The sequence below is a fragment of the Micromys minutus genome (genome assembly GCF_963924665.1).
Source record: "Micromys minutus genome assembly, chromosome: 1".
Lineage (NCBI taxonomy): Eukaryota > Metazoa > Chordata > Mammalia > Rodentia > Muridae > Micromys > Micromys minutus.
This window is the reverse complement of record NC_137969.1, coordinates 147084395-147110215: the sequence shown is the minus strand read 5'-3', so window position 1 is coordinate 147110215 and position 25821 is coordinate 147084395. Positions and strand designations below refer to the sequence as shown.

Genomic DNA, 25821 nt, shown 5'->3' with positions numbered 1-25821 from the left:
TATTTTGGGGCAAAATTGCAGAAATTCCCCTTATTTGGGGGCAAAAATGCTGAAATTCCCCTTATTTTGGAGCAAAAATGCAGAAATTTTCCTTATTTTAGGGCAAAAAGACAGAAATTCTTTTTATTTCAGGGCAAAAATACAGAAATTCCCCTTATTTTGGGGCAAAAATGCAGAAATTCCCCTTATTTTGGGCCAAATAGGCAGAAATTTCCCTTATTTTGGAGCAAAAGGATAGAAATTTAACTTATTTTAGGATAAAATTGCAGAAATTTCCCTTATTTTGTGGCAAAAATGCAGAAATTCCCATTATTTTGTGGTAAAAAGGCAGAAATTTTCCTTATTTTGGAATAAAATTGCAGAAATTTCCCATATTTTGGGGCAAAAATGCAGTAATGCTTCTAATTTGGGGGCAAAATTCAAAAATTTCACAAATTTTGAGTCAAAAAGGCAGAAGTTTCTCTTATTTTGGGAAAAAAATGCAGAAATTTCCCTCTTTATGGGACAAAATTGCAGAAATTTTCTTTATTTTGGGTCAAACTGCAGAAATTTTTCGTATTTTGGGGTAAAAATGCAGTAATGCTTCTCATTTTGGGGCAATAATTCAGAAATTCCCCTAATTTTGGGGCAAAAAGGCAGAAATTCCCTTTATTGTGGGGCAAAATTGCTGAAATTTCCCTTTTTATGGACATCATTGCAGAAATTTCCCTTATCTTGGGGCAAAATTGCAGAAATTTCCCTTGTTTTGGGCAAAATTGCAGAAATTCCCCTAAATTTGTGTCAAAATTGCAGAAATTCCCATTATTTTGAGGCAAAAATGCAGAAATTCCACTTTATTTTAATGCAAAATTGCAGAAATTCCCCTTATTTGTGGCAAAAAGGCAGAAATTTCCCTTATTTTGGGGAAAATTGCAGAAATTTCACTTATCATGGGACAAAAATCCAGAAATTTCCCTTATTTCGGGTCCAAAAGGCAGTAATTCCGCTAATTTGGGGGCAAATTGCAGAAATTAAACTTATTTTAGGGAAAAAGACTGAAATTCCCCTTATTTTTTCCAAAAAGATAGAAATACTTCTTATTTTAGGGTAAAAAAGGCAGAAATTCCAATTAATTTTAAGCAAAAATGCAGAATTTTCCCTTATTTAGGGGCAAAAACCCAGTAATGACCCTAATTTTGGGGCAAAAAGCAGAAATTCCTCTAATTTTGGGGCAAAAAGGCAGAAATTACCCTTATTTGGGGCAAAAAGACAGTAATGCCCCTAATTTTGTGTCAAAAAAGCAGAAATTCCCCTAATTTTTGAGCACAATTGCAGAAATTTTTATTATTTTGGGGCAAAATTGCAATAATTCCTCTAATTTTGTGTCAAAATTGCAGAAATTCCCTTTATTTTGGGGCAAAATTGCAGAAATTTTTCTTATTTTGGGGCAAAATTGCAGAAATTTCACTGATCATGGGACAGAAATCCAGAAATTTCCCTTATTTCGGGTCCAAAAGGCAGTAATTCCACTAATTTGGGGGCAAATTGCAGAAATTAAACTTATTTTAGGGAAAAAGACTGAAATTCCCCTTATTTTTTCCAAAAAGACAGAAATACTTCTTATTTTAGGGCAAAAAGGCAGAAATTCCAATTAATTTTAAGCAAAAATGCAGAATTTCCCCTTATTTAGGGGCAAAAACCCAGTAATGCCCCTAATTTTGGGGCAAAAAGCAGAAATTCCCCTAATTTTGAGGCAAAGAGGCAGAAGTTCCCCTTATTGTGGGGCAAAATTGCTGAAATTTCCCATTTTGGAGACAAAATTGCAGAAATTTACCTTATTTTGGGGCAAAATTGTAGAAATTTCCCTTATCTTCGGGCAAAAATGCAGAAATTCCGCTTATTTGGGGTCAAAAATGCAGAAATAACCCTTATTTTAGGGCAAAAAGTCTGAAATTCCTCTTATTTTGTGCAAAAAAGGCAGAAATTCTTATTTTAGGGCAAAAAGGCAGAAATTCCAGTTAATTTTGGGCAAAAATGCAGAAATTTCCCTTATTTGGGGCAAAAAGACTTTAATGCCCCTAATTTTGTGTCAAAAAGGCAGAAATTCCCCTAATTTTGGAGCAAAATTGCAGAAATTTCCCTTATTTTGTGGCAAAATTGCAGTAATTCCCCTAATTTTCTGTCAAAATTGCAGATATTCCCTTTATTTTGGGGCAAAATTGCAGAAATTCCCAATTATTTTGGAGCAAAATTGCAGTAATACCCCTAATTTTGGATCCAAAAGGCAGAAATTCCCCTTCTTTTGGGGCAAAAAGGTAGAAATTCCAGTTTATTTTGGGCAAAAATGCAGAAATTTCCCTTATTTGGGGCAAAAAGACTTTAATGCCCCTAATTTTGTGTCAAAAGGGCAGAAATTCCCCTAATTTTTGAGCACAATTGCAGAAATTTCTATTATTTTGTGGCAAAATTGCCATAATTTCCCTAATTTTGTGTCAAAATTCCAGAAATTCCCTTTATTTTGGGGCAAAATTGCAGAAATTCCCCTTATTCGTGGGCAAAAATGCTGAAATTCCCCTTAATTTGGAGCAAAAATGCAGAAATTTTCCTTATTTTAGGGCAAAAAGACAGAAATTCTTTTTATATCAGGGCAAAAATACAGAAATTCCCCTTATTTTGGGGCAAAAATGCAGAAATTCCCCTTATTTTGGGCCAAATAGGCAGAAATTTCCCTTATTTTCGAGCAAAAGGATAGAAATTTAACTTATTTTAGGATAAAATTGCAGAAATTTCCCTTATTTAGTGGCAAAAATGCAGAAATTCCCATTTTTTGGGGTAAAAAGGCAGAAATTTCCCTTATTTTGGAATAAAATTGCAGAAATTTCCCATATTTTGGGGCAAAAATGCAGTAATGCTTCTAATTTGGGGGCAAAATTCAGAAATTTCACAAATTTTGAGTCAAAAAGGCAGAAGTTTCTCTTATTTTGGGAAAAAATGCAGAAATTTCCCTCTTTATGAGACAAAATTGCAGAAATTTTCTTTATTTTGGGTCAAACTGCAGAAATTTTTCTTATTTTGGGGTAAAAATGCAGTAATGCTTCTCATTTTGGGGCAATAATTCAGAAATTCCCCTAATTTTAGGACAAAAAGGCAGAAATTTCCTTTATTGTGGGGCAAAATTGCTGAAATTTCCCTTTTTATGGACATAATTGCAGAAATTTCCCTTATCTTGGGGCAAAATTGCAGAAATTTCCCTTATTTTGGGCAAAATTGCAGAAATTCCCCTAATTTTGTGTCAAAATTGCAGAAATTCCCATTATTTTTAGGCAAAAATGCAGAAATTCCACTTTATTTTAATGCAAAATTGCAGAAATTCCCCTTATTTGGGGCAAAAAGGCAGAAATTTCCCTTATTTTGGGGCAAAATTGCAGAAATTTCACTTATCATGGGACAGAAATCCAGAAATTTCCCTTATTTCGGGTCCAAAAGGCAGTAATTCCGCTAATTTGGGGGCAAATTGCAGAAATTAAACTTATTTTAGAGAAAAAGACTGAAATTCCCCTTATTTTTTCCAAAAAGACAGAAATGCTTCTCATTTTAGGGCAAAAAGGCAGAAATTCCAATTAATTTTAAGCAAAAATGCAGAATTTTCCCTTATTTAGGGGCAGAAACCCAGTAATGCCCCTAATTTTGTGTCAAAAAGGCAGAAATTCCCCTAATTTTTTAGCACAATTGCAGAAATTTTTATTATTTTGGGGCAAAATTGCAGTAATTCCTCTAACTTTGTGTCAAAATTGCAGAAATTCCCTTTATTTTGGGGCAAAATTGCAGAAATTTTTCTTATTTTGGGGCAAAATTGCAGAAATTTCCCTTATTTTGGAGCAAAAGGATACAAATTTAACTTATTTTAGGATAAAATTGCAGAAATTTCCCTTATTTTGTGGCAAAAATGCAGAAATTCCCATTATTTTGTGGTAAAAAGGCAGAAATTTCCCTTATTTTGGAATAAAATTGCAGAAATTTCCCATATTTTGGGGCAAAAATGCAGTAATGCGTCTAATTTGGGGGCAAAATTCAGAAATTTCACAAATTTTGAGTCAAAAAGGCAGAAGTTTCTCTTATTTTGGGAAAAAATGCAGAAATTTCCCTCTTTATGGGACAAAATTGCAGAAATTTTCTTTATTTTGGGTCAAACTGCAGAAATTTTTCTTAATTTGGTGTAAAAATGCAGTAATGCTTCTCATTTTGGGGCAATAATTCAGAAATTCCCCTAATTTTGGGGCAAAAAGGCAGAAATTCCCTTTATTGTGGGGCAAAATTGCTGAAATTTCCCTTTTTATGGACATAATTGCAAAAATTTCCCTTATCTTGGGGCAAAATTGCAGAAATTTCCCTTATTTTGGGCAAAATTGCAGAAATTCCCCTAATTTTGTGTCAAAATTGCAGAAATTCCCATTATTTTGAGGCAAAAATGCAGAAATTCCACTTTATTTTAATGCAAAATTGCAGAAATTCCCCTTATTTGGGGCAAAAAGGCAGAAATTTCCCTTATTTTGGGGCAAAATTGCAGAAATTTGACTTATCATGGGACAGAAATCCAGAAATTTCCCTTATTTCGGGTCCAAAAGGCAGTAATTCCGCTAATTTGGGGGCAAATTGCAGAAATTAAACTTATTTTAGGGAAAAAGACTGAAATTCCCCTTATTTTTTCCAAAAAGACAGAAATGCTTCTCATTTTAGGACAAAAAGGCAGAAATTCCAATTAATTTTAAGCAAAAATGCAGAATTTTCCCTTATTTAGGGGCAGAAACCCAGTAATGCCCCTAATTTTGGGGCAAAAAGCAGAAATTCCCCTAATTTTGGGGCAAAAAGGCAGAAATTACCCTTATTTGGGGCAAAAAGACAGTAATGCCCCTAATTTTGTGTCAAAAAGGCAGAAATTCCCCTAATTTTTTAGCACAATTGCAGAAATTTTTATTATTTTGGGGCAAAATTGCAGTAATTCCTCTAACTTTGTGTCAAAATTGCAGAAATTCCCTTTATTTTGGGGCAAAATTGCAGAAATTTTTCTTATTTTGGGGCAAAATTGCAGAAATTTCACTGATCATGGGACAGAAATCCAGAAATTTCCCTTATTTCGGGTCCAAAAGGCAGTAATTCCACTAATTTGGGGGCAAATTGCAGAAATTAAACTTATTTTAGGGAAAAAGACTGAAATTCCCCTTATTTTTTCCAAAAAGATAGAAATACTTATTATTTTAGGGCAAAAAGGCAGAAATTCCAATTAATTTTAAGCAAAAATGCAGAATTGTCCCTTATTTAGGGGCAAAAACCCAGTAATGCCCCTAATTTTGTGTCAAAAAGGCAGAAATTCCCCTAATTTTTTAGCACAATTGCAGAAATTTTTATTATTTTGGGGCAAAATTGCAGTAATTCCTCTAACTTTGTGTCAAAATTGCAGAAATTCCCTTTATTTTGGGGCAAAATTGCAGAAATTTTTCTTATTTTGGGGCAAAATTGCAGAAATTTCCCTTATTTTGGAGCAAAAGGATACAAATTTAACTTATTTTAGGATAAAATTGCAGAAATTTCCCTTATTTTGTGGCAAAAATGCAGAAATTCCCATTATTTTGTGGTAAAAAGGCAGAAATTTCCCTTATTTTGGAATAAAATTGCAGAAATTTCCCATATTTTGGGGCAAAAATGCAGTAATGCTTCTAATTTGGGGGCAAAAATCAGAAATTTCACAAATTTTGAGTCAAAAAGGCAGAAGTTTCTCTTATTTTGGGAAAAAATGCAGAAATTTCCCTCTTTATGGGACAAAATTGCAGAAATTTTCTTTATTTTGGGTCAAACTGCAGAAATTTTTCTTATTTTGGTGTAAAAATGCAGTAATGCTTCTCATTTTGGGGCAATAATTCAGAAATTCCCCTAATTTTGGGGCAAAAAGGCAGAAATTCCCTTTATTGTGGGGCAAAATTGCTGAAATTTCCCTTTTTATGGACATAATTGCAAAAATTTCCCTTATTTTGGGCAAAATTGCAGAAATTCCCCTAATTTTGTGTCAAAATTGCAGAAATTCCCATTATTTTGAGGCAAAAATGCAGAAATTCCACTTTATTTTAATGCAAAATTGCAGAAATTCCCCTTATTTGGGGCAAAAAGGCAGAAATTTCCCTTATTTTGGGGCAAAATTGCAGAAATTTGACTTATCATGGGACAGAAATCCAGAAATTTCCCTTATTTCGGGTCCAAAAGGCAGTAATTCCGCTAATTTGGGGGCAAATTGCAGAAATTAAACTTATTTTAGGGAAAAAGACTGAAATTCCCCTTATTTTTTCCAAAAAGACAGAAATGCTTCTCATTTTAGGACAAAAAGGCAGAAATTCCAATTAATTTTAAGCAAAAATGCAGAATTTTCCCTTATTTAGGGGCAGAAACCCAGTAATGCCCCTAATTTTGGGGCAAAAAGCAGAAATTCCCCTAATTTTGGGGCAAAAAGGCAGAAATTACCCTTATTTGGGGCAAAAAGACAGTAATGCCCCTAATTTTGTGTCAAAAAGGCAGAAATTCCCCTAATTTTTTAGCACAATTGCAGAAATTTTTATTATTTTGGGGCAAAATTGCAGTAATTCCTCTAACTTTGTGTCAAAATTGCAGAAATTCCCTTTATTTTGGGGCAAAATTGCAGAAATTTTTCTTATTTTGGGGCAAAATTGCAGAAATTTCACTGATCATGGGACAGAAATCCAGAAATTTCCCTTATTTCGGGTCCAAAAGGCAGTAATTCCACTAATTTGGGGGCAAATTGCAGAAATTAAACTTATTTTAGGGAAAAAGACTGAAATTCCCCTTATTTTTTCCAAAAAGATAGAAATACTTCTTATTTTCGGGCAAAAAGGCAGAAATTCCAATTAATTTTAAGCAAAAATGCAGAATTGTCCCTTATTTAGGGGCAAAAACCCAGTAATGCCCCTAATTTTGGGGCAAAAAGCAGAAATTCCCCTAATTTTGGGGCAAAAAGGCAGAAATTCCCCTTATTGTGGGGCAAAATTGCTGAAATTTCCCTTTTTGGAGACAAAATTGCAGAAATTTCCCTTATTTTGGGGCAAAATTGTAGAAATTTTTCTTATCTTGGGGCAAAAATGCAGAAATTCCTCTTATTTCGGGTCAAAAATGCAGAAATTCCGCTTATTTGGGGTCAAAAATGCAGATATAACCCTTATTTTAGGGCAAAAAGACTGAAATTCCTCTTATTTTGTGCCAAAAGGGCAGAAATTCTTATTTTAGTGCAAAAAGGCAGAAATTCCAGTTAATTTTGGGCAAAAATGCAGAAATTTCCCTTATTTGGGGTAAGAAGACTTTAATGCCCCTAATTTTGTGTCAAAAAGGCAGAAATTCCCCTAATTTTGGAGCAAAATTGCAGAAATTTCCCTTATTTTGGGGCAAAATTGTAGTAATTCCCCTAATTTTCTGTCAAAATTGCAGATATTCCCTTTATTTTGGGGCAAAATTGCAGAAATTCCCTATTATTTTGGAGCAAAATTGCAGTAATACCCCTAATTTTGGATCCAAAAGGCAGAAATTCCCCCTCTTTTGGGACCAAACGGTAGAAATTCCAGTTAATTTTGGGCAAAAATGCAGAAATTTCCCTTATTTGGGGCAAAAAAACTTTAACGCCCCTAATTTTGTGTCAAAAAGGAAGAAATTCCCCTAATTTTTTGAGCACAATTGCAGAAATTTCCATTATTTTGGGGCAAAATTGCAGTAATTTCCCTAATTTTTTGTCAAAATTCCAGAAATTCCCTTTATTTTGGGGCAAAATTGCAGAAATTCCCCTTATTTGGGGGCAAAAATGCTGAAATTCCCCTTATTTTGGAGCACAAATGCAGAAATTTTCCTTATTTTATGGCAAAAAGACAGAAATTCTTTTTATTTCAGGGCAAAAATACAGAAATTCCCCTTATTTTGGGGCAAAAATGCAGAAATTCCCTATATTTTGGGCCAAATAGGCAGACATGTCCCTTATTTTGGAGCAAAAGGATAGAAATTTAACTTATTTTAGGATAAAATTGCAGAAATTTCCCTTATTTAGTGGCAAAAATGCAGAAATTCCCATTATTTTGTGGTAAAAAGGCAGAAATTTCCCTTATTTTGGAATAAAATTGCAGAAATTTCCCATATTTTGGGGCAAAAATGCAGTAATGCTTCTAATTTGGGGGTAAAATTCAGAAATTTCACAAATTTTGAGTCAAAAAGGCAGAAGTTTCTCTTATTTTGGGAAAAAAATGCAGAAATTTCCCTCTTTATGGGACAAAATTGCAGAAATTTTCTTTATTTTGGGTCAAACTGCAGAAATTTTTCTTATTTTGGGGTAAAAATGCAGTAATGCTTCTCATTTTTGGGCAATAATTCAGAAATTCCCCTAATTTTGGGGCAAAAAGGCAGAAATTCCCTTTATTGTGGGGCAAAATTGCTGAAATTTCCCTTTTTATGGACATAATTGCAGAAATTTCCCTTATCTTTGGGCAAAATTGCAGAAATTTCCCTTATTTTGGGCAAAATTGCAGAAATTCACCTAATTTTGTGTCAAAATTGCAGAAATTCCCATTATTTTGAGGCAAAAATGCAGAAATTCCACTTTATTTTAATGCAAAATTGCAGAAATTCCCTTTATTTGGGGCAAAAAGGCATAATGGGTTGGGGTTGTGTCTTTTAAATAAGTATGTAAAACTTCATGTATATTGTCTTGTTACCGACGTCTGTTGTATTCCAAAAAATTCATATTTTTAATGATGGGATTAACATTAAGATGAGTTTCTATATTTTCTCAGACAGAAATATAGAAAGTTTCAAAGTTAATGTGTTTAATCAAATGCCTTGAATCTATTAACAATTCTTCAAAACTAGCACACCTCTATGAGCCATACCTGCCCCCTTCATCCTTTTTGTAACATTAGACATCATTTTTTAACAACAGTGAGAATTCCTAATCATTCTGCTTCCAAAGTCAAATGCTAATTAAATTTCAAAGTTTTCTTTATCAGTGTATGTGCATGTGTGTGTGCACATATGTGCCATAATTTTCAGTTCTTAGTTTCTACCATGGGTCCCAGGGATTGAACTCATGTGATTGATCATAATAGTGCAGTAAGTTGTTTTATCTATTAAGTACCTGCTGCTAATGCACAAATGAGTGTATGTGTGTGATTTTCATATATGTACTTACCATTAATTTTACCTCTCTCTGCCTCTCAATGCATTTATCATTCCTTTTCTCACCTTTTTTATCATTTCGTTTTATCCCTCATTACAGTTTTACTTTATGGCATAGCGACATTCATTTTTTTATACATTGGTATAAAATGTAGAGAAACACACTTTTTGTTCAGTATTTATAAGCTTGCTTTTCTTTGATATTTATGCAATTCGTATACAAGAATTAATGGTAAATCAGCTTGAAATGTTTCCTTAATGACATACTTGGGGTTTTCATAAATGTTAGTATACTAACTGCAGATACCTGTACCATTTTTATTCTCATACCTTTATAGTAAGTATCAACAAAAGCCTTCGATAGAGTACTGTACAAAAAGATATGGCCCAATGTCAATCTGTAACTTTTACTAGTAAAGGGACTTGAAATATCACATTTTCTCTGTGCTGTCTGCAAGAGTGATATCCACTTAGGAGGGCTCAGTGGTCTCACTCCACAAATAGGGATACAGAAGAGTGGTGTTGTTGCGACCCCTTCTGGCCAAATGTCGTTATGTTCTTGTCCTGAAGAAATGAGACTATGGATACGAACTACAGGGTGCCACATTGTGGAAGTAAGAATTTAGTGCACCTGAGCCGATGTCTTCCCTCCCTCCCCACCACACACTCAGTTGTCTTGATTTTCTCAAGTCCAAGAGATTGAGGAGACCCTAATCACCCTCACCACAACACTCCTCTCTCTCTCTCTGAAAAACAAAAATAAAAACAAAAACAAACCCTTAGTTACGAAACTTGATATTTAATGAGATTCGTGACTCAATCTGGCAAAAATCCAAACGACTTACAGACACATGAGAAAGTTAGGCAACCCAGGGCACTGAACTTCTGTCTAGTTCAATGGAACAATGCCTTGAAATACCCTGCTAAACCTTCTTAGTCTATAAACCGTGTCAGATGTCATAAACCATCTAAGCTAATAAGCATATTTTACAATTCCTTAGTAGTCACTTAATTGTAGTTTTAGGATACAAAGAAGAAAGTGACTTTCGTGGTGGTTTTCCACTGTTAGTTCAAGAGCTCAAGCAGGAGGGCAGAGGCAGTGAGATATCCTACTTTATGAAGATAATTCCAGGCTAAATACAAACAAAAAGAGAACTTCGATTGCAAAATACAATTTTCAGTAATTGACATCCAAAAGGAATATGTCATGGCAGATTTGTGTCCCTTCTAAGTACATAGCCTAAGATCAAATTTTATTATGCCAAGAGAACATTATTGAGAAAGTAAACCGGAGATACCAAGAAAATTAGAACAGAAGTAATGGGCCTGGAGAGCTGGCTCTGCAGGTGTGAGTTCAATTCTCAGCAATCACATGTTGGCTCACAATAATCTATATTGAGATATGGCGCCCTCTTCTGGCCTACAGGCATACATGCAAGCAGAATGCTATGTATGTGATAAATTATGTTTTAAAAGTACAATAAAAATAAGTAGGTTTGGAAAGCTGTGTGTATTTTTAGAAAGTACAACTACATCTAATGCTGTCCTACATAGATATCCAGGGTCCTACAGCGTCTTTCTGTTTCTAAAAGTAAGTCTACACTTCAAATTCTGAGACTAGTGTCTTCAAAGGAATTGGTAAAAGCTTTTGGAATGTAACCTTTGGAAATATTTTGACTTTTAAAGACAGCACATCTTGGGAGTTAAAGATATGGTTCAGTGGTTAAGAGCACTGACTGCTCTTCCAGATGTCCCGATTAAAATTCCCAGCAACTACAGACTCTATAAGATTTGCCTTCTAAACTCTACATGAGTTCCTCTCCCCATTATACATGCTATAAACAAATAACAAGCTAAGTTAAATAATTGGGTTGTATGTCTGTGTGTGTGTGTGTGTGTGTGTGTGTGTGTGATAATGACATTTTAAAAAACTTGGCTTTTTGAGGTGGGTATAGTAGAAGTTGAAGGGAGGAAAGGATAATTGAGAAACAATTTATAGTTCAATTTTTTTAAATTAAAAATGTATTGCCTATCTTAACATTATTGTAAGAATAGACTGGATGCTGCACTGTACCTGAATTGTCCTCGATATTACATATACAACAGATTAACATACTTAATAAACTATAGACTTATCTTAGATATTTGTGTGAAAAAAAATGACTAGCCACCTGGCTCTGACACCTTCACCCTGTTGTTGGTCGACTTGTGTGCCCACAGCCCTGTCTCTTAGTCCCGCCGCCAGGTTCCCACTTCACTCCTTTCTCCAGTGTCCATGTCTCAGGCCATTCTTTCCCAAGCACATCTGCCCCTTAGGTTTTGTAGAGGCTGCTTTTTCTGCCTTTCTCTGAGCTCTCAGACATCAGGTGTCAACATCCCCAGGCTTTGTCCTCCTCCTTTTGTTTTGTTAATTCACTAACACTTTTATTACTTGTTAAGTAGGAACCTATATTACAGGCACAGTATTATTCACATGAGGTAAGCAGCATAACTTACAATTATTTTATTTTTCTTGGGGTTTCTAATTACTTGCTTTAATTTCAATACAATGACAATGACTAATTCACCCCAGTCTTGTGAAAATCACTAGCATACATTTGCCTACACCAGCCATTTGCTCTTTTTTAGACACTGAGAACATTCCATCTTTGGATATTAACTGTTTGGGTGATGTGGTTACCGCCTCCAGAGGAGTTAGAAACATGGCCGTCCAAAGTCAAGAAAGTCTCCTTTTTGTTCACAAATACACATGTTTTATTTTCCCACTCCACAAGGGCATCATCTTTCCATTTACTTTCTTGTCCCTCCACTTGTCAAGGTTTGTAACATCTGCAGTTTACACTGTAACTAGAATTAAGTATTCTCTTTAAAGAAGAAAGCCATAGTTGGTCCATTTGCCTTACTACCAGGGTGTAGTCAATTCCTGTGAAACTGGACTTTCTTTTCTTTGGAACCAGTGTCTTTTTGGCGGGAACATCTTCACATAGTCCCACTATTTTTTTTTTTTTTCAAAATCCTGCCGGCATATTTGGAAGTTTTCCTGTAGTCTGGCTTTGACCCGATGTTTCAATATAGCCTCTTGTGGGAAGAGATGCATGCTTTTAAGATCACATTCTTGATATGACAGGCCTCTTATTCAATTCAATGTCTAGTTCACAGTCCAGTACTCTTAAAAGATTAATTCAGAACCCAAGTTTGAGGTAAATCTGTGTTCTTGAAAACTTCACATTCCTTTCACATGCATCCTGTGCCCTTTGCCATATCCTAAGATTTGCCAGGTGTTTGCTGATGTGTAGTTCCTTGAATACTTTCTTGTTTACCTCCTCTGCTGCTGGAACACAATATCTTTGTTCTAAATCGACCCAGGTAGCTTTCCCACCTCCAATTACCAGGAAGGGGAAGTGGTGAGCAGACCGCCCGAGAGCGAGCCTGCTCTCGCGAGACTGCACGTTCTTCTCGCGCATCCCTGAAGGTGCCACAGGGCGGCCTGCCATCTTGCGGTCCCGGTTGGCGCGCAATGAAGACGCGGCTCTAAATGTGTACCTGCAAGCAGATGTTGAGGATCACTGAGCCCGCGATGTAGAAGTACGGGAAGTTCATTTGCAGCTGCCAGGACAGCTCAAAGAAGGCGAGCAGGGCGTGAGAGAGCACCTTGCAGAAAACACCGTACGGGGTAGCGGCCGCAGGGCCCACAGCCCTGACCGCCAGGGCGGACGGGAAGTCGGCGGGGACCATGGCGTTGTCCCACTAGGTCGAGGTTCTCCAAAGCTTCGCGCACTCCCAAGCCGGACCGAGCCGTGGCCTGGATGAAGCGGCCACCGCTTCAGTCTCAACGCCATCGGCCGCCGCTCCCTCCCTGGTGGCACCTCTCAATACCTTTATCATTCCTTTTCTCACCTTTTTTATCATTTCGTTTTATCCCTCATTACAGTTTTACTTTATGTCATAGCGACATTCATATTTTTATACATCGGTATAAAATGTAGAGAAACACTAAATTTTTCTTCAGTATTTATAAGCATGCTTTTTTTGATATTTATGCAATTCATATACAATAATTAATGGTAAATCAGCTTGAAATGTTTCTTTAATGACATACTTGGGGTTTTCATAAATGTTAGTATACTAACTGCAGATACCTGTACCATTTTTATTCTGATACCTTTATAGTAAGTATCAACAAAAGCCTTTGATAGAGTACTGTACAATAAGATATGGCCCAATGTCAATCTGTACTTTTTACTAGTAAAGGGACTTGAAATATCACATTTTCTCTGTGATGTCTGCAAAAGCTCAAGTATCTCACTCCCACCTAGATCACCTTAACTTGACAAACCTGAGGTAATTTTTACCCAGAAAGGCATGCTAAATTCATATAAATTAAACCCAACCACAACCAATATCGCCTAACCCTATCCCCTAACCGTAAACCCTATACCTAACACAAGGCTTTTTTTTTTTTTATTTCATGTATGTGGGCATACCTTTGCTGTCTTCAGACACACCAGAAGAAGACATCAGATCCCATTACAGATGGTTGTGAGCCACCACGTAGTTGCTGGGAATTGAACTCGGGACCTTTGGAAGAGCAGTCAGTGCTCTTAACTGTTAAGTTATTTCTCCAGCACTACACAAGCAGTTTAAACCATTGAAGACTTTCTGTTTTACTTCTAGGTATATATAGTCCTTGCTACTCATTAACAGTTATTTTTCACTAAGAATAGATCCTTCTTCCTCTACTTAATTGCTAGTTTTCAATTATTTTTAAGGGATTCAAGACGTGATTAAACACATTAACTGTGAAACTTTCTATTTTTCTGTCTGAGAAAATATAGAAACTCATCGTAATGTTGATCCCATTCTTTAATAAAATATATGCATTAGTAACCATGCAACAGACTTAAGTAACAGGTCAATATACACGAAGTTGTTTATAGTTGTTTAAAAGACACAAACAACAAAACAGGTTACTCAGAAAAAAAAGCGAATAACTAGGCACACCAATGATCTGTGTGCACTCTAGTAGAGTCAATACCCTTGTGGAGTTTCTGGTAAACTTAAGAGTCCAGAGCTGGTTGTTCTGGAACTACACAATGGGTATTCTAGCAGCATTTCCTTGGGCAAAGTCCAGTCAGTGTGAATTACAGACTCACAGAATGGTAATTCTAGTAAAATCCTAGATATGTATCACTTGTGCCGTTTTGCAAACATTTAAGGACTTATTACAGGATGGTCTGGGCTTTCCAACCAGCCACACAAATAATGTGCTTCCAAACTGGAACAAGTGGCCCTCCAGGCTGCTATTTTAACAGCACACACAAGTATGACCTAAGCATGTATTGAGACACTGGTTTGGAGATGGGGAATAACAGGTCCTCTGCATATAAAAGTGTTAGAGAATTAACAAAAGGAGGAGCACAAAGTCTGGGGGTGTTGACACCGGATGCCTGAGAGCTCAGAGAAAGGCAGAAGAAGCCTCTATAAAACCTAAGGGGCAGATGTGCTCAGGGAAAGAATGGTCTGAGACATGGGCACTGGAGAAAGGAGTGAAGTGGGAACCTGGCGGCGGGACTAAGAGACAGGGCTGTGGGCACACAAGTCGACCAACAACAGGGTGAAGGTGTCAGAGCCAGGTGGCTAGTAAATTTCTTTCACACAAATATCTAAGATAAGTCTCTAATTTATTAAGTATGTTAATCTGTTGTATATGTAATATCGAGGACAATTCAGGTACAGTGCAGCATCCAGTCTATTCTTACAATAATGTTAAGATAGGCAATACATTTTCAATTTAAAAAAATATTGAACTATACATTGTTTCTCAATTATCCTTTCTTCCCTTCAACTTCTACTATAACAACCTCAAAAGTCCTAGTTTTTTAAAATGTTATTATCACACACACACACACACAAACACACACACACACACACACACACACATTCACACACACACCCCAATTATTCAACTTAGCTTGTTATTTGTTTATAGCATGTAGGATGGGGAGAGGAATTCATGTAGAGTTTAGAAGGCAAATCTTATAGAGTCTGTAGTTGCTGGGAATTTTAATCGGGACATCTGGAAGAGCAGTCAGTGCTCTTAACCACTGAACCATATCTCTAACTCCCAAGATGTGCTGTCTTTAAAAGTCAAAATATTTCCAAAGGTTACATTCCAAAAGCTTTTACCAATTCCTTAGAAGACACTAGTCTCAGAATTTGAAGTGTAGACTTACTTTTAGAAACAGAAGGACGCTGTAGGACCCTGGATATCTATGTAGGACAGCATTAGATGTAGTTGTACTTTCTAAAAATACACACAGCTTTCCAAACCTACTTAATTTTATTGTACTTTTAAAACATAATTTATCACATACATAGCATTCTGCTTGCATGTATGCCTGTAGGCCAGAAGAGGGCGCCATATCTCAATATAGATTATTGTGAGCCGACATGTGATTGCTGGGAATTGAACTCACACCTGCAGAGCCAGCTCTCCAGGCCCATTACTTCTGTTCTAATTTTCTTGGTATCTCCGGTTTACTTTCTCAATAATGTTTTTTTTGGCATAATAAAATTTGATCTTAGGCTATGTACTTAGAAGGGACACAAATCTGCCATGACATATTCCTTTTGGATGTCAATTATTGAAAATTGTATTTTGCAATCGAAGTTCTCTTTCTGTTTGTATTTAGCCTGAAATTATCTTTATAAAGTAGGATATCTCACGGCCTCTGCCCTCCTGCTTGAGCTCTTGAACTAACAATGGACCACCACCACAAAAGTGACTTTCTACTTTGTATCCTAAAACTACAATTAAGTGACTACTAAGGAATTGTAAAATATGCTTATTAGCTTAGATGGTTCATGTCATCTGACACGGTTTATAGACTAAGAAGGTTTAGCAGGGTATTTCAAGGCATTGTTCCATTGAACTAGACAGAAGTTCAGTGCCCTGGGTTGCCTAAATTTCTCATGTGTCTGTAAGTCGTTTGGATTTTTGCCAGATTGAGTCACGAATCTCATTAAATATCAAGTTTCGTAACTAAGGGTTTGTTTTTGTTTTTATTTTTGTTTTTGATTTTTAGAGAGAGAGAGAGGAGTGTTGTGGTGAGGGTTATTCGGGTCTCCTCAATCTCTTGGACTTGAGAAAATCAAGACAACTGAGTGTGTGGTGGGGAGGGGGGGAAGACATCAGCTCAGGTGCACTAAATTCTTACTTCCACAATGTGGCACCCTGTAGTTCGTATCCATAGTCTCATTGCTTCAGGACAAGAACATAACGACATCTGGCCAGAAGGGGTCGCAACAACACCACTCTTCTGTATCCCTATTTGTGGAGTGAGACCACTGAGCCCTCCTAAGTGGATATCACTCTTGCAGACAGCACAGAGAAAATGTGATATTTCAAGTCCCTTTACTAGTAAAAATTACAGATTGACATTGGGCCATATCTTATTGTACAGTACTCTATCGAAGGCTTTTGATGATACTTACATATAAAGGTATGAGAATAAAAATGGTACAGGTATCTGCAGTTAGTATACTAACATTTATGAAAACCCCAAGGATGTCATTAAAGAAACATTTCAAGCTGCTTTACCATTAATTATTGTATATGAATTGCATAAATATCAAAGAAAAGCATGCTTGTAGATACTGAACAAAAAGTATGAGTGTTTCTCTACATTTTATACCGATGTATAAAAATATGAATGTCGCTATGACATAAACAAAGTAAAACTGTAATGACGGATAAAACAAAATGATAAAAAAGGTGAGAAAAGGAATGATAAAGGCATTGAGAGGCAGAGAGAGGTAAAATTTATGGTATGTACATATATGAAAATCATACACATACACACATTTGTGCATTAGCAGCAGGTACTTAACAGATAATTTTCCTTATTTTGTGAAAAAATTACTGTAATTCCCCTAATTTTCTGTCAAAATTGCAGAAATTCCCTTTATTTTGGGGCAAAATTGCAGAAATTCCCCATTATTTTGGAGCAAAATTGCAGTAATACCCCTAATTTTGAATCAAAAAGGCAGAAATTCCCCTTCTTTTAAAATTTTAGAAATTTCCCTTATCTTGGGGCAAAATGCAAAAATTCCCCTTATTTCGGGTCAAAAATGCAGAAATTCCGCTTATTTGGGGTCAAAAATGCAGAAATAACCCTTATTTTAGGGCAAAAAGACTGAAATTCCTCTTATTTTGTGCCAAAAAAACAGAAATTCTTATTTTAGGGCAAAAAAGCAGAAATTCCAGTTAATTTTGGGCAAAAATGCAGAAATTTCCCTTATTTGGGGCAAAAAGACAATAATGCCCCTAATTTTGGGTAAAAAAGGCAGAAATTCCCCTAATTTGGAACAAAATTGCAAAAATTTCCCTTATTTTGGGGCAAAATTGCAGTAATTCCCCTAATTTTCTGTCAAAATTGCAGAAATTTCCTTAATTTTAGGGCAAAATTGCAGAAAATCCCCATTATTTTGGAGCAAAATCGCAGTAATACCCCTAATTTTGGATCAAAAAGGCAGAAATTCCCCTTCTTTTAGGGCAAAAAGGTAAAAATTCCACTTATTTTGAAACAAAATTCCATAATTTTCCCTTATTATTGGGCAAAAAGAGAGTAATGCCCCTAATTTGGGGGCAAAAAGGCAGAAATTCCCCTAATTTTGGGGCAAAATGCAGAAATTCTCCTTATTTGGGTTCAAATGCAAAAATTTCCATTTTTGGGGACAAAATTGCAGAAATTTCCCTTATTTTGGGGCAAAATTGCAGAAATTTCTTTTATCTTGGGGAAAAATTCAGAAATTCCGCTTATTTGGGGTCAAAAATGCAGAAATTACCCTTATTTTAGGGCAAAAAGACTGAAATTCCCCATATTTTGTGCCAAAAAAAACAGAAATTCTTATTTTAGGACAAAAAGGAAGAAATTCCACTTAATTTTGGACAAAAATGCAGAAATTTCCCTTATTTGGGGCAAAAAGACAGCAATGCCCCTAATTTTGTGTCAAAAAGGCAGAAATTCCCCTAATTTTTGAGCACAATTGCAGAAATTTCCATTATTTTCGGGCAAAATTGCAGTAATTCCCCTAATTTTGTGTCAAAATTCCAGAAATTCCCTTTATTTTGGGGCAAAATTGCAGAAATTCCCCTTATTCGGGGGCATAAATGCTGAAATTCTTCTTATTTTGGAGCAAAAATGCAGAAATTTTGCTTATTTTAGAGCAAAAAGACAGAAATTCTTTTTATTTCAGGGCAAAAATACAGAAATTCCCCTTATTTTAGGGCAAAAATGCAGAAATTCCCCTTATTTTGGGCCAAATAGGCAGAAATTTCCCTTATTTTGGAGCAAAAGGATAGAAATTTAACTTATTTTAGGATAAAATTGCAGAAATTTCCCTTATTTTGTGGCAAAAATGCAGAAATTCCCATTATTTTGGGGTAAAAAGGCAAAAATTTCCCTTATTTCGGAATAAAATTGCAGAAATTTCCCATATTTTGGGGCAAAAATGCAGTAATGCTTCTAATTTGGGGGCAAAATTCAGAAATTTCACAAATTTTGAGTCAAAAAGGCAGAAGTTTCTCTTATTTTGGGAAAAAATGCAGAAATTTCCCTCTTTATGGGACAAAATTGCAGAAATTTTCTTTATTTTGGGTCAAACTGCAGAAATTTTTCTTATTTTGGGGTAAAAATGCAGTAATGCTTCTCATTTTGGGGCAATAATTCAGAAATTTCCCTAATTTTGGGCAAAATTGCAGAAATTCCCCTAATTTTGTGTCAAAATTGCAGAAATTCCCATTAATTTGAGGCAAAAATGCAGAAATTCCACTTTATTTTAATGCAAAATTACAAAAATTCCCATTATTTGGGGCAAAAAGGCAGAAATTTCCCTTATTTTGGGGCAAAATTGCAGAAATTTCACTTATCATGGGACAGAAATCCAGAAATTTTCCTTATTTCGGGTCCAAAAGGCAGTAATTCCGCTAATTTGGGGGAAAATTGCAGAAATGAAACTTATTTTAGGGAAAAAGACTGAAATTTCCCTTATTTTTTCCAAAAAGACAGAAATACTTCTTATTTTAGGGCAAAAAGGCAGAAATTCCAATTAATTTTAAGCAAAAATGCAGAATTTTCCCTTATTTAGGGGCAAAAACCCAGTAATGCCCCTAATTTTGGGGCAAAATGCAGAAATTCCCCAAATTTTGGGGCAAAAAGGCAGAAATTCCCCTTATTTGGAGCAAAACGAAAGTAATGCCCCTAATTTTGTGTCAAAAAGGCAGAAATTCCCCTAATTTTGTGTCAATATTGCAGAAATTCCCATTATTTTGAGGCAAAAATGCAGAAATTCCACTTTATTTTAATGCAAAATTGAAGAAATTTCCCTTATTTGGGGCAAAAAGGCAGAAATTTCTCTTATTTTGGGGCAAAATTGCAGAAATTTCACTTATCATGAGACAGAAATCCAGAAATTTCCCTTATTTCTGGTCCAAAAGGCAGTAATTCCGCTAATTTGGGGGCAAATTGCAGAAATTAAACATATTTTGGGGAAAAAGACTGAAATTCCCCTTATTTTTTCCAAAAAGACAGAAATACTTCTTATTTTAGGGCAAAAAGGCAGAAATTCCAATTAATTTTAAGCAAAACTGCAGAATTTTCTCTTATTTAGGGGCAAGAACCCAGTAATGCCCCTAATTTTGGGGCAAAAAGCAGAAATTCCCTTAATTTTGGGGCAAAAAGGCAGAAATACCCCTTATTTGGGGCAAAAAGACAGTAATGCCCCTAATTTTGTGTCAAAAAGGCAGAAATTCCCCTAATTTTTGTCAAAATTGCAGAAATTCCCATTATTTTGAGGCAAAAATGCAGAAATTCCACTTTATTTTAATGCAAAATTTCAAAAATTCCCTTTATTTGGGGCAAAAAGGCAGAAATTTCCCTTATTTGGGGCAAAATTGCAGAAATTTCACTTATCATGGGACAGAAATCCAGAAATTTCCCTTATTTCGGGTCCAAAAGGCAGTAATTCCGCTAATTTGGGGGCAAATTGCAGAAATTAAACTTATTTTAGGGAAAAAGACTGAAATTCCCCTTATTTTTTCCAAAAAGACAAAAATACTTCTTATTTTAGGGCAAAAAGGCAGAAATTCCAATTAATTTTGAGCAAAAATGCAGTATTTTCCCTTATTTAGGGGCAAAAACCCAGTAATGCCCCTAATTTTGGGGCAAAAAGCAGAAATTCCCCTAATTTTGGAGCAAAAAGGCAGAAATTCCTTTTATTTGGGGCAAAAAGACAGTAATGCCCCTAATTTTGTGTCAAAAAGGCAGAAATTCCCCTAATTTTGTGTCAAATTTGCAGAAATTTCCATTATTTTGAGGCAAAAATGCAGAAATTCCACTTTGTTTTAATGCAAAATTGCATAAATTCTTCTTATTTGGGGCAAAAAGGCAGAAATTTCCCTTATTTTGGGGCAAAATTGCAGAAATTTCACTTATCATGGGACAGAAATCCAGAAATTTCTTTCATTTCGGGTCCAAAAGGCAGTAATTCCGCTAATTTGGGGGCAAATTGCAGAAATTAAACTTATTTTAGGGAAAAAGACTGAAATTCCCCTTATTTTTTCCAAAAAGACAGAAATACTTCTTATTTTAGGGCAAAAAGGCAGAAATTCCAATTAATTTTAAGCAAATATGCAGAATTTTCCCTTATTTAGGGGCAAAAACCCAGTAATGCCCCTAATTGTGGGGCAAAGATCAGAAATTCCCCTAATTTTGGGGCAAAAAGGCAGAAATTCCCCTTATTGTAGGGCAAAATTGCTGAAATTTCCCTTTTTGGAGACAAAATTGCAGAAATTTCCCTTATTTTGGGGCAAAATTGTAGAAATTTCCCTTATCTTGGGGCAAAAATGCAGAAATTCCTTTTTTTTCGGGTCAAAAATGCAGAAATTCCGCTTATTTGGGGTCAAAAATGCAGAAATTACCCTTATTTTAGGGCAAAAAGACTGAAATTCCTCTTATTTTGTACCAAAAAAGCAGAAATTCTTATTTTAGGGCAAAAAAGCAGAAATTCCAGTTAATTTTGGGCAAAAATGCAGAAATTTCCCTTATTTGGGGCAAAAAGACTTTAATGCCCCTAATTTTGTGTCAAAAAGGCCGAAATTCCCCTAATTTTGGAGCAAAATTGCAGTAATTCCCCTAATTTTGTGTCAAAATTCCAGAAATTCCCTTTATTTTGGGGCAAAATTGCAGAAATTCCCCTTATTCGGGGGCAAAAATGCTGAAATTCCCCTTATTTTGGAGCAAAAATGCAGAAATTTTCCTTATTTTAGGGCAAAAAGACAGAAATTCTTTTTATTTAAGGCAAAAATACAGAAATTCCCCTTATTTTGGGGCAAAAATGCAGAAATTCCCCTTATTTTGGGCCAAATAGGCAGAAATTTCCCTTATTTTGGAGCAAAAGGATAGAAATTTAACTTATTTTAGGATAAAATTGCAGAAATTTCCCTTATTTTGTGGCAAAAATGCAGAAATTCCCATTATTTTGGGGTAAAAAGGCAGAAATTTCCCTTATTTTGGAATAAAATTGCAGAAATTTCCCATATTTTGGGGCAAAAATGCAGTAATGCTTCTAATTTGGGGGCAAAATTCAGAAATTTTACAAATTTTGAGTCAAAAAGGCAGAAGTTTCTCTTATTTTGGGAAAAAATGCAGAAATTTCCCTCTTTATGGGACAAAATTGCAGAAATTTTCTTTATTTTGGGTCAAACTGCAGAAATTTTTCTTATTTTGGGGTAAAAATGCAGTAATGCTTCTTATTTTGAGGCAATAATTCAGAAATTTCCCTAATTTTGGGGCAAAAGGGCAGAAATTCCCTTTATTGTGGGGCAAAATTGCTGAAATTTCCCTTTTTATGGACATAATTGCAGAAATTTCGCTTATCCTGGGGCAAAATTGCAGAAATTTCCCTTATTTTGGGCAAAATTGCAGAAATTTCTTTAATTTTGTGTCAAAATTGCAGAAAATCCCATTATTTAGAGGCAAAAATGCAGAAATTCCACTTTATTTTAATGCAAAATTACAAAAATTCCCCTTATTTGGGGCAAAAAGGCAGAAATTTCCCTTATTTTGGGGCAAAATTGCAGAAATTTCACTTATCATGGAACAGAAATCCAGAAATTTCCCTAATTTGGGTCCAAAAGGCAGTAATTCTGCTAATTTGGGTGCAAATTGCAGAAATTAAACTTATTTTAGGGAAAAAGACTGAAATTCCCCTTAATTTTTCCAAAAAGACAGAAATACTTCTTATTTTAGGGCAAAAAGGCAGAAATTCCAATTAATTTTAAGCAAAAATGCAGAATTTTCCCTTATTTAGGGGCAAAAACCCAGTAATGTCCATAATTTTGGGGCATAAAGCAGAAATTCCCCTAATTTTGGGGCAAAAAGGCAGAAATTCCCCTTATTGTGGGGCAAAATTGCTGAAATTTCCCTTTTTGGAGACAAAATTGCAGAAATTTCCCTTATTTTGGGGCAAAATTGTAGAAATTTCCCTTATCTTGAGGCAAAAATGCAGAAATTCCCCTTATTTCGGGTCAAAAATGCAGAAATTCCGCTTATTTGGGGTCAAAAATGCAGAAATAACCCTTATTTTAGGGCAAAAAGACTGAAATTCCTCTCATTTTGTGCCAAAAGGGCAGAAATTCTTATTTTAGTGCAAAAAGGCAGAAATTTCAGTTAATTTTGGGCAAAAATGCAGAAATTTCCCTTATTTGGGGCAAAAAGACTTTAATGCCCCTAATTTTGTGTCAAAAAGGCAGAAATTCACCTAATTTTGGAGCAAAATTGCAGAAATTTCCCTTATTTTGGGGCAAATTGCAGTAATTCCCCTAATTTTCTGTCAAAATTGCAGATATTCCCTTTATTTTGGGGCAAAATTGCAGAAATTCCCAATTATTTTGGAGCAAAATTCCAGTAATACCCCTAATTTTGGATCAAAAAGGCAGAAATTCCCCTTCTTTTGGGGCAAAAAGGTAGAAATTCACTTATTTTTGAGCTAAATTGCATGATTTTCCCTTATTATTGGGCAAAAAGGAAGTAATGCCCCTAATTTGGGGGCAAAAAGGCAGAAATTCCTCTAATTTTAGGGCAAAAAGGCAGAAATTCCCCTTATTGTTGGGCAAAATTGCTGAAATTTCCTTTTTTGGAGACAAAATTGCAGAAATTTCCCTTATTTTGTGGCAAAATTGCAGAAATTTCTTTTATCTTGGGGAAAAATGCAGAAATTCCCTTTATTTCGGGTCAAAAAGGCAGAAATTCCGCTTATTTGGGGTCAAAAATGCAGAAATTACCCTTATTTTAGGGCAAAAAGACTGAAATTCCCCATATTTTGTGCCAAAAAAACAGAAATTCTTATTTTAGGGCAAAAAGGAAGAAATTCCACTTAATTTTGGACAAAAATGCAGAAATTTCCCTTATTTGGGGCAAAAAGACAGTAATGCCCCTAATTTTGTGTCAAAAAGGCAGAAATTCCCCTAATTTTTGAGCACAATTGCAGAAAATTCCATTATTTTGGGGCAAAATTGCAGTATTTCCCCTAATTTTGTGTCAAAATTCCAGAAATTCCCTTTATTTTGGGGCAAAATTGCAGAAATTCCCCTTATTTTGGAGCAAAAATGCAGAAATTTTCCTTATTTTAGGGCAAAAAGACAGAAATTCGTTTTATTTCAGGGCAAAAATACAGAAATTCCCCTTATTTTGGGGCAAAAATGCAGAAATTCCCCTTATTTTGGGCCAAATAGGCAGAAATTTCCCTTATTTTGGAGCAAAAGGATAGAAATTTAACTTATTTTAGGATAAAATTGCAGAAATTTCTCTTATTTTGTGGCAAAAATGCAGAAATTCCCATTATTTTGTGGTAAAAAGGCAGAAATTTCCCTTATTTTGGAATAAAATTGCAGAAATTTCCCATATTTTGGGGCAAAAATGCAGTAATGCTTCTAATTTGGGGGCAAAATTCAAAAATTTCACAAATTTTGAGTCAAAAAGGCAGAAGTTTCTTTTATTTTGGGAAAAAAAATGCAGAAATTTCCCTCTTTATGGGACAAATTGCAGAAATTTTCTTTATTTTGGGTCAAACTGCAGAAATTTTTCGTATTTTGGGGTAAAAATGCAGTAATGCTTCTCATTTTGGGGCAATAATTCAGAAATTCCCCTAATTTTGGGGCAAAAAGGCAGAAATTCCCTTTATTGTGGGGCAAAATTGCTGAAATTTCCCTTTTTATGGACATAATTGCAGAAATTTCCCTTATCTTGGGGCAAAATTGCAGAAATTTCCCTTATTTTGGGCAAAATTGCAGAAATTCCCCAAATTTTGTGTCAAAATTGCAGAAATTCCCATTATTTTGAGGCAAAAATGAAGAAATTCCACTTTATTTTAATGCAAAATTGCACAAATTCCCCTTATTTGGGGCAAAAAGGCAGAAATTTCCCTTATTTTGGGGCAAAATTGCAGAAATTTCACTTATCATGGGACAGAAATCCAGAAATTTCCCTTATTTCGGGTCCAAAAGGAAGTAATTCCGCTAATTTGGGGGCAAATTGCAGAAATTAAACTTATTTTAGGGAAAAAAACTGAAATTCCCCTTATTTTTTCCAAAAAGACAGAAATACTTCTTATTTTAGGGCAAAAAGGCAGAAATTCCAATTAATTTTAAGCAAAAATGCAGAATTTTCCCTTATTTAGGGGCAAAAACCCAGTAATGCCCCTAATTTTGGGGCAAAAAGCAGAAATTCCCCTAATTTTGGGGCAAAAAGGCAGAAATTCCCCTTATTGTGGGGCAAAATTGCTGAAATTTCCCTTTTTGGAGACAAAATTGCAGAAATTTCCCTTATTTTGGGGCAAAATTGTAGAAATTTCCCTTATCTTGGGGCTAAAATGCAGAAATTCCCCTTATTTTGGGTCAAAAATGCAGAAATTCCGCTTATTTGGGGTCAAAAATGCAGAAATAACCCTTATTTTAGGGCAAAAAGACTGAAATTCCTCTTATTTTGTGCCAAAAAAGCAGAAATTCTTATATTAGGGCAAAAAGGCAGAAATTCCAGTTAATTTTGGGCAAAAATGGAGAAATTTCCCTTATTTGGGGCAAAAAGACTTTAATGCCCCTAATTTTGTGTCAAAAAGGCAGAAATTCCCCTAATTTTGGAGCAAAATTGCAGAAATTTCCCCTATTTTGGAGCAAAAGGATACAAATTTAACTTATTTTAGGATAAAATTGCAGAAATTTCCCTTATTTTGTGGCAAAAATGCAGAAATTCCCATTATTTTGTGGTAAAAAGGCAGAAATTTCCCTTATTTTGGAATAAAATTGCAGAAATTTTCCATATTTTGGGGCAAAAATGCAGTAATGCTTCTAATTTGGGGGCAAAATTCAGAAATTTCACAAATTTTGAGTCAAAAAGGCAGAAGTTTCTCTTATTTTGGGAAAAAAATGCAGAAATTTCCCTCTTTATGGGACAAAATTGCAGAAATTTTCTTTATTTTGTGTCAAACTGCAGAAATTTTTCTTATTTTGGTGTAAAAATGCAGTAATGCTTCTCATTTTGGGGCAATAATTCAGAAATTCCCCTAATTTTG

General features: G+C 35.1%; 1 protein-coding gene across 1 annotated transcript; it reads right to left on the bottom strand.

Moving 5' to 3' along the window:
- Positions 1-12723: 12723 nt before the first annotated feature.
- LOC308430845 (small integral membrane protein 10-like protein 1) lies at positions 12724-12927 on the bottom strand (the record flags this gene model as incomplete). The annotated part of the gene is made up of 1 exon (XM_080930134.1): positions 12724-12927. The coding sequence occupies one exon, from the start codon at positions 12925-12927 to the stop codon at positions 12724-12726; it is 204 nt and encodes a 67-aa protein (XP_080786260.1).
- Between the last annotated feature and the right edge of the window lie 12894 nt (positions 12928-25821).